The sequence below is a fragment of the Triticum urartu genome, chromosome 5 (genome assembly GCF_003073215.2).
Source record: "Triticum urartu cultivar G1812 chromosome 5, Tu2.1, whole genome shotgun sequence".
NCBI lineage: Eukaryota > Viridiplantae > Streptophyta > Magnoliopsida > Poales > Poaceae > Triticum > Triticum urartu.
In genome coordinates this window covers 189314285-189323509 of record NC_053026.1, presented here as the reverse complement: position 1 = coordinate 189323509, position 9225 = coordinate 189314285, and the positions used below count along the sequence as shown (strand labels likewise).

At 43.6% G+C, this 9225-nt stretch overlaps 1 protein-coding gene across 2 annotated transcripts; it reads right to left on the bottom strand.

Annotated features, from left to right (window-relative positions):
- Positions 1-2784: 2784 nt before the first annotated feature.
- Positions 2785-9019, bottom strand: LOC125508351 (protein FAM135B-like). 2 transcript variants are annotated; one of them, XM_048673051.1, is made up of 14 exons: positions 8354-9019; positions 7819-7910; positions 6830-6984; positions 6678-6742; positions 6378-6564; positions 5587-5850; positions 5322-5455; positions 4995-5187; positions 4859-4918; positions 4531-4782; positions 4194-4452; positions 3908-4113; positions 3751-3801; positions 2785-3640 (listed from the first exon to the last, which is right to left on the bottom strand). In XM_048673051.1, exons 1-14 carry the CDS (start codon positions 8578-8580, stop codon positions 3350-3352), a joined length of 2436 nt encoding a protein of 811 aa, XP_048529008.1. In that variant the 5' UTR covers positions 8581-9019; the 3' UTR covers positions 2785-3349. The 2 variants fall into 2 exon arrangements, with proteins under 2 accessions (XP_048529008.1, XP_048529009.1); XM_048673052.1 differs by having other exon boundaries at positions 6830-6997; positions 8354-8459.
- Between the last annotated feature and the right edge of the window lie 206 nt (positions 9020-9225).

Genomic DNA, 9225 nt, shown 5'->3' with positions numbered 1-9225 from the left:
TGAATGTACTCCGATGTATCAAAAAAAATCATTGATGAAAATAATAATAAATACGGCGAAAAAAATGTATGCGGACAAGATACGGTCAAGATGCGGCCACGCGTTGGACGCACGGCTGGCGCATCCAGAAATTCAGGCGAAGTAGTCGGCGACATGGACAACGGCAACAGCAGCAGCGATGACAGATGAATCCCCCCTCCCCTTATCGCATCGCATCACCAGAGATCGGCAGGAAGGACCGGACAACCCGGTCGGGTGGCAGCTGCTCCTTATCGGCCTTGACTTTCCTAGTGCTCCTCAACATGAAACAACCACCTGGGGCTGGGGGCTGGGAGCCAGGCCAAGGTGAGGCAGGTAGAGGACGATATCAACTTTCGACAGTCCATGATGCTTACCGCATTCGTCTTCTTTCTGCGCCTCCTCCACGGCAGCATGTTCGGCCCGCAAGAAACATTCCATTCATCTTCTCTACGCGCCACAACCACCACCCAAGGAAACAAAGAAAATGACACATACCCGCTTAAGAACACGTATAACTGAGTCGGGTGACTTGCGGTCACTCACACGTGAGCCCACGAACAAGACATGTCAGTAATCCCAAGTCACATCACTTGCCTGAGATGATCTACGCCCCGCATCCAACTCAAACAAGAAAAATCTACGCCCCGCCTACTTAACTGTAGGTTGGAAAACTTTTATCTTAGAATTTTAGTCCTCGTTTGGTTTGCATGAATTTCATATAGGAATTCTAAAGGATAGACATTTTATACAATGTCATCTATTTCCGAACAGAGGTTGTAAAATTTAGGCCTTCTTTGGAGCCCTTTGCTGTGTATGAATGAATTTCTATGTATGAATGAATTTCTATTCCTATGTACTCCCTCTGTACCATATAATATAGAACTGTAAAAACGTCTTATATTATGATGCAGAGGTAGTAGAATAGAAAATCAAACACTTCACATATTAAAAAAACATTAGCTTAAACTCAATATAAAAGTTCTTATCCGATGCATCAAATGACATGTCTTTTCCTTGTAGAAATTGATATATATATATATATATATATATATTATTTTTTTCTATTTCTATATGATATTTCTACCGTATGAACCAAATGAGGCCTTATAGCATATACAAACCGGCCTCTCAAACACATCTCAAACATTCGGGCAGGCCGTCCGGTCACTGACCGGTCACAAAAAAACCGACCCAATAGAAGCTCTCAAACTGCGGACAAACGTCCGGGCTGACCGGCATCCCTCATATCCAGCCCAAATATAAGGCGGATATGAGGCGGCCCGGGCGCGCCCGGGCGTGTCCGTCACGTCAGCCCGGTCCACTGCTGGCCCACCCCGACCCCGCAAAATCCACCTCCGGAGCAAACCCTAGCTCACTTCGCTCTGCTCTGCTCCCCAACGCTCCCCTTTCCCCAATACGTCCAATCACTAGCGCCGGCGAGCATGTCAAGCACCGGCAGCCACTCAAACAGCAGCTCCGAAGACGAGTACGAGCTGGCACCCTGTATCGTGCTCGAGCGCGAGCAGGTCGATACGGGCGGCAGCTCCGGGTCGGTGCGACGCATCCTGTCGCCCGTCGCCGTAGCGACCACGCCAGCGCCGACCCTTCCCGCCCCACGCGCGAATCTGCACGGACTACCCAATCTGCTCCGCTTGCCTGACGACCTCCTCAACCTTCGTCGAACCGTGTGAACTATGCATGTTTGGTGATCTTTTGGTGATGTTTATGTGAGTTATGCCCGTTTGATATCGTTTTATAAGTCTGTTTCCCGTTTTGATCGTTTGGTGATCTACGTACTGCATCGCATAAATTTATATGAATATAGGATGCCGGATATAAGATACACGGGTGTGGAGGCGTGGTTTTAGTGCCTGGTTAGTATCCGCGGCCGTTAGAGGGATCGGATTTGCAAAATCCAGTTGTAGATGCTCTTATAATCTATTCCTTTCGTCCCATAATATAAGACGATTTTGTAAGCTGTGTTAGCTTATAAAAATGTCTTATATTATGGAACGGAGGGAGTAGAAAAACACTCACACCAAATGAGGCCTTATAATCTAGAAACGCACTCACCTTACGCTTCAAGCCTTATACTACGAATTCTAAAAGGTAAGAATTTTATAGAGAAAAATCCTTTGAAGTCATTTGATTGTAGGAATAATCCCTATTCCTATGTGCGATAGAAACCTATCATTCACATTTGGAAGAAAAAACAAGTATCAGCTTATACCTAATGAAAAAGTTTCTATCCTATCAATTAATTAATTAAGTGACATAGGAAAGTGACATCATCATACGTGCCATCTCATTTTCTATAGTTTTCTTATTTGTATGATATTTTCCTATACTATGAAGCAAAGAAGACCTCAAACCTTCGGACACCAACACTCTATCATTAGCTTTTTTGAGAGAGAGAACGTCGGACTTTATTGATCAAACAACAAATTTACAAAAAGTCTCTAGATGCAATCCGGAGCAGAATGAAAAATACAAACACTAGACGAGTTTAAACTTGATCTAGCTAAGACATGAGCTAAAACATTGTAGTGCCGACGAACATGCTGGAAAGCCACAGGATCCACCGAAGGATCCCTGGCAGGAGAGACCAAGCGCTGCACCAGAGAGGCAATCAGTGTTGAAGATAATATCATCAAATCCCACCTCCTGAGCAAGCTTGACGGCCCTCTATCATTAGCTATTCGTTAAAATGGAAAAGAAATACTCCCTCTGTAAAAAAATTATAAGCGTTTAGATCACTGAAGATAAGAGTACGTATTAACAAATACGATAATGAATATTATTTTGACTTTCTTACAATCTCAATAATACATTTGTACAACAAAAGTCAAAGTCATACAAGTTTGACTGCACACTCTCCGTCATCCAATGAATCCTTAACATTCAGTTACAGATCAACAACATGACATGGCAAGAACCAGACAATGATCTCTGCCTGATGTAGTGATCATTAAAAGAAAATAAAACACATGTCATGCTTATTTGACATAAGCTCACTGGCTGTTTGGCCCTCCTAAACTGGCTGGCAGCGTTAAAATACACCACACCAGACGACGTTGGATTATCAAGACCTGACGGCACATCTCACATCTACAGGGCTATAAATCGAAATGAACAAATCGACTATTTATACAAATCAAATCTAACAAACTGGCAAAATGTTACTGCTAGGGAACTTTACAGTGCTATCCATCTTGGTGACGAAACCTTCATATTCCTTTCTTGGTCAGTAGTGCAGCATCCAGGTTTGGTTTGGTTTGGAACATCATGTCATCCCCAAATAAGAGGGAGAGCATCGTCATCATCATCCTCATCGGAAAAGTTCAGGGAAGGACCACATGATGAACCTGGCGTAGATGTCAGTCTCCAGGAATTCTATGTGGGCTGCTCTGCCAATCATGGTGTTCAGGTTCCGTCCATGGGCAGATTGGTCGAAATTAACATCACACCTCATGAATATACGAGTTTCAGACGACGGTGCACGCATCTGATCCAAGCAATTATTCAGCATTTCTGTGAAGACTTGACCTTTGCTTGAATTATCAGCCGACGCAGCTGGGCAGAGCTCGATTCTTGCTGAATGATATGGCACATACCCATCCTGGTAGATCAAAGAAATACATCATGACTTGTGAGTGACATGGAGCACCCAGCTTATGGTTCAGATCCTCAAGTAAATTGAAGTCGTCCAAAAGGAGAAAATGGACTAACCTGTGGTGACGATAACAATATGATATTTTTGAAGTTCTCTAGTGTCTTCGACTGAAGGAAGAAAACAATAAGAATACTTCATGGTTAATTCTTACTGGAAAATGTATCTGGTATACAAGTTGGGAACAAGTACATTCCAGAATGAAGCAGGGTGTACCTTGCAAAGCCTATAAAAAAAGGTATTCTGGGGGTCTTGATCGTCACTGAAAGTAAGTTGATGGATGCATTGTGCCCCCTTAAGCTTTTTTAGAAGCCAGAGACCAGAATTGAACAAAGAATTTGAGCTGTACCAGTAACCTAAGTGAGGCCCTGATATTGACATGTACGTGAAGAGGTTCTTCAAGTATGGCTGCAATGCAGGTTCTATTGGGATGCAGAAATATAGTTAGTCACCTAAAGACTCGCTTGATTGATTCACTGGAATTTGACAAGTTGGAAAATACCTGCTAAGGCAGTTCTGATGATAATGTTTCCAATGGAATGGCCAACAAAACTAAGCTTCAATTCTTTGCAGCCTCCATGTCTTGCAAGCTTATCCACTTTCTTTTTCAAGAATGCAACAACCTCCCCAGCAAGCCTGCCACCCATTTCTTTAAAATCTCCAGAAGTCTTGTCTTCATTAGCCTCAGACATTAGGCATTCAGCTCCAGGATCCAATAGAAGCCATTGATTTCTAACAAGACGTAAATCCAAATGGTGTCCCTGCTTTTCATAAACACAATAAATTATAGCCAACAATACTGTAACTCCAGGGAATTAAAGCAGATGCATGGGACTTGCCTGAAATCCATGCACAAAGATGACAGCTCGTAATACGCGTCCACCTTTTTTACCATTGATATTTTTCAGCACCAAAGACTCTCCTTGTAGTTTAGGTAGCACAATAGTATCCTTCTGTTCTGAAGAACTTGATGCCAAATCCTTGTTTGAACCATGTTGTGGAACAACCATGACGTGTTGTTCTATAAGAACAACAGGTACACGTGAAGGATCAGAATATATATGCATATCTTGAACAGACCTCGTGTTGATCTGCAAGATTTCTCAAATTAGTAACAGTTCACAATAAATATTTGTGCACATAAACTATTCCAGAAAACAATGTTACCTTCATTTGGGCTATGCTCTTCCTGTGTAGCTCAGCCCGTGAAGCAGAATTTTGTACAGGCTGCAGATAGATGTAAACTAGTAAGAGATTATAAGAAGTGATAAATATATGCTACTTATGAATGGGAGATAATTACATCTTCATGAAACTTCCTTGAACCAGAAACTCTCAGGAGGGAATGTTGGCGGTGAGGTGGGTCATCACTCATACTCCGCAAATAGCGGTGTGGAATCTCGATTTTAGAGTGATTAGTCCAGATTGACCATTCTGCTTTCCTGTCAATGGCCCAAATGTCCCGCAAGTAATCCAGTATCTTAGTTTTATTTATCCTGCAGTAAAACAAGAAAACAATGTTGGGCAAATGATATCTTCAAAAAATAGGTTAATTGAGAAACCATCAGGGCCATGGACAGTGCAAATACAGTATAAAAACAAGTGAAAGTGAGAGAACAGTTAACTTCACCTATGAAATTTCAAGAATGCATTCCATAGAAATGAAAGCTGGCTGCTCACGGTTACAAACAATTCTAACAACTCTTCACTGGAAAGAGTATACAGCATACCATCACTAGTGCCATCAACAACATCGTTGGGTCTCTGTAGAATTGTGCATAAATATTTCCAATCAGCAAGTCCAGTATACCAAGTTACCAACTCAAAAAAAAAGTCCCCGTATCATGAACACATTCACATTCATAGGTCACTATAAAAAGGATGATGAAACTTACCTCCAGAAAGTCATGTAAAATGCCAGCCAAATGCCCAACACCCTTGGTAGTTACAGGGAAAACTTTACCAGAATCTGGATGGGCTGGTTTTGAAGGCTGAAGTGACTCGTATTTACCAAGACTTAAGTCAGCATCATCTAAATCTTCTATTGTTTTGCCAACAGCACCACCGATTTTCTTCAACTCTTCAAGTAACATTTCCCTCGAAGCCAATAACGCCTTGATTATGTGATGTGATGTTGGGCGTAAACCTTGATCTGGTATCTGCATATTAAAATGGCATGTTTACAAGGAGAAAGTAATCATAATAACAAATAAAATCACACCATCCATCAGGTTGCCAGAGCCAGATAATTGGGAAACTTATACTGGACTACTTGGCTCTCCAGCGATAGAAAGTTGATGTCATTTACATGTTTGCTAATGCAGCATAAACTACAGCCAACCCAGTAGATACAACTTCTAAGTGATGAACCTAAAGAGCTGAAATTAGATCAACGACGTAGACTTTTTGATCTTCTCAATACACTGCTTGGGAATTGTGGCACAATGTTAAAATAAAATTCCGCTCATTTGTGGAGTTGAATTTCAAGTGGTAGATCAGGAATATAAACCTAGAACATGAATCCTAGTGAATACCAGCCATACAGTTTCTAGTACCAACCTAGTTCTATGGTTGTGACTTTGTCAAAAGTTGTTCAGAGCATCTAGTTACCCACCGCCTCACACAAGTTGCATAGGAGCACCATTTTCAAAGAACATTAAAGCTAAAGCTTCACAAACCTGTGTACCTTCAATGATGATTTATTTGCACCAGCTTTCAGGTACACTATATGTAATGTCAGATCGACAAGCACCGCGTGGAATGCATCGAAGTGAACTGGACAATATGAATGTAAGCCCAGGAGTGCTTTGCGTGGGATCCTAAATTCATGTACAGCAGCTGAAGATGTAGCGCTAGAAGATTGGATATCAGATCTAAAACAGAAGCAATAGCCCCATCAGTCTTGGCAAATGAAAACCATAAGATGCACATGACTGAACTAAATCTCAGAAGAAAGAATAAAGATATAAATTAGAACTATACTCACCCATTCTCCAGTGTTGGGGCATATATTAACTCGTACTTCAATATCACAGCAGAAGCTGCTGGACCCTTGAAAACATAAAACATGTGCTCTCATAAGGCTGCAATTAGTTAATTCAAAAGAGAAAAAGGAATACTAATATTCGAATTTCCAACCTCTTGTTCACCGTTGAGTATGTTGAAAGACACCATAACCGATAGATAGATGTCCTGTCGAGCATACTTGATTCTGAATGGCTGTGTGTAGAAGCTGTTATCAGCGTCATCTATTCTCCAAATGCCTAAAGCATCATCCGCACCGACATCAGGAGCTGCACAATCCACCTAGCATGTCATTATCTATTAGCTAATGATTGGCAAGGACTCTAACAAAAGAATCTTTCAAGCAATTGCAACCAAATAAAAACTCTTGGAATCTGTAACACTTGTTTTCGTGTACAATGAAGTTAAATAGACATAAACATATGTGATTTAGCTGAGAGTGCACAGATATTTGGTACAACATTTTCACCATGTTAAACAGATGGTCCAGTACAGATCAGTAGATCACATTTCTCCATAACACTGCAGCACACTGTTTGGTGGGCCTTGGCCGCATCCTTTAGTTGTGATCTCAGCTTACTGTCGTTATCTCATCACCAGACAAAGGTGCATTTTCTACTCATCGCAATTTAATAAGTTCATCTAGAAGGACTACAAGCCTCCACAAAGATTAACAGACATATTATGTGCGCTGCATGATAACTATAGTGCACGACATTGACATGCTTGTACAGTCCGTATCCAGCTATAAAAACATGCCTCTTGATGTTATCTAAGAAGGAGTAGATTGCAACAAGGTAGGTTGATAGATTTATACAAGCAAGGTAGAGCTTAAAACCATAACAAATAGTCTCATTTACATAGGTGGACTTCATTTTCTGCACTACTCCTAGAAAACAGTAGCATGGTTCTTATCGACTATAGTACTGAATATTGACAACAACCAAACAGTTAGTATGAACCTTTAGCTCACTACACACATTGCAAAGGTACCAATTTAAACATGTATCTTCATGGAAACATCTTGAAATCATGTGAATTAACAGAAGCACTGAAGCAGAGGATCGCATCACACTGTCCCTGGTTAGAAGAGATGGGCGCACCTTCGTACTGGACCACCCTTGCGGGTGAAGCTGGTGTCTTGCTACCGCTTTCACCCTCCTCCCACATTGCACTAATCTTCATCTGGTACCATCTGCACATAACCCAATACTCGTTTCACAACAGAGAACAGCACTCCCTAGTTAACATAAAATACAAAAGGTTCGGAGATCCAGAAATGTGGAGACAAAGATCTGCACGCCATCTCGCAGCACAAAAATGGACAAAAATGTGTATGGACAAACTCAGAATTAGGCCAGTACGAGGGTGAAAAAGGCCTGACTCGCAAAAAAGAAAAGAAGAATAACCGAATTAACACGAAATGCTCCGGCAAGCCAAAACCATTGACTAAGTTTGTACCGAAACTTTGTACTCACTTTTTTACATGTCACAAAAAAAATGAAACTTTTTTAACTCAAACCACTTGGAACTTTAGTAGTCACAAAAGAGACGAGTGAAACTAAACCCAAGAAGAGAAGACATCCACGGGAAAGAAAAGACCAAAAGCGAGCATCTGCACCAGACACGGCTTCGTACCCTTGCTGGAAGAGATCGAGGTTGTGGAAGCGGTGGATGTAGACGGCCACCTCGTGCACCGTCTCCATGACGTCCGGCGGGCGGAAGCAGATGGCCCTCTTGCCCCCCAGCCCCGCGGCGGCGGCGCTGTGCACGCGGCCGGACGCCGGAGAGACCCTCCTGGCGGCTCCGCGCGGGCTGCCCTGGTCGACGGCGCCGCCGACGAGGCACTTCATGCGGCCCAACATGGCCGCGCCGCCCGCCCCGATCCGCGCATCACTTGGTCGATCCCTGGGCGAGCGAGCTCTAGGGTTCGGGCTTGGGACCCCGCGGGAGTAGGATGCAGGGGAGGCCAAGCGCGTTGGCGGGGGAGAGGGAGAGGGCGGCGGCGCAGCACGTCAGTAGGCTTGGCTAGTTGGCAGATCGGGAAGGAATGATGGGAGGTAGTTGGTTAATGGCGGCGGCGGCGCTAGTTTGGCACGTGGGGCCTGGGCGTCGGCGTAGAGGCGGGTGGTGGGGCCCGGTCGCCGGAGGGTCCGGAGATCGGAGGCGGAGTAGTGGGAGAAGGAGGCGGCGGTGGAGCTGGTGAGAAAGAGCCAAAGAGGAGGGTGAGAGGAGAGGGAGAAAGGTGGGAAGGGGATTTTTAATGGCTGGCTCGTGTCACAGACATGTGGCGGCCGAGTTGGAAGTGATGGACCGGTTTGGGTTGGGGGGAACGGCAGTGTAGGGTGCACGTGGAGTCGGAGGAGTGGAGGGGACGATTTTATGGCCGTAACTCTACCGGGTACACAAGCAGGTAGCAGGTCGTTAGGGCTGGCGGTCCCACCTGTTAGCCTGCCGCTGTTCAATGTCAAGATTATCCATAGTGAGAATAACATAAGTGACAACTGTAG

Bases quoted from the DNA above. Each gene is read 5' to 3' on its own strand.
- LOC125508351 (XM_048673051.1), bottom strand. From the start codon at position 8,580: ATGTTGGGCCGCATGAAGTGCCTCGTCGGCGGCGCCGTCGACCAGGGC. The intron at 7,911-8,353 runs GTACGAAGCCGT...GGTTATGTGCAG, and splicing joins CTCGATCTCTTCCAGCAAGG to ATGGTACCAGATGAAGATTA. The intron at 3,641-3,750 runs GTTAGTCCATTT...TTGATCTACCAG, and splicing joins TATTGTTATCGTCACCACAG to GATGGGTATGTGCCATATCA.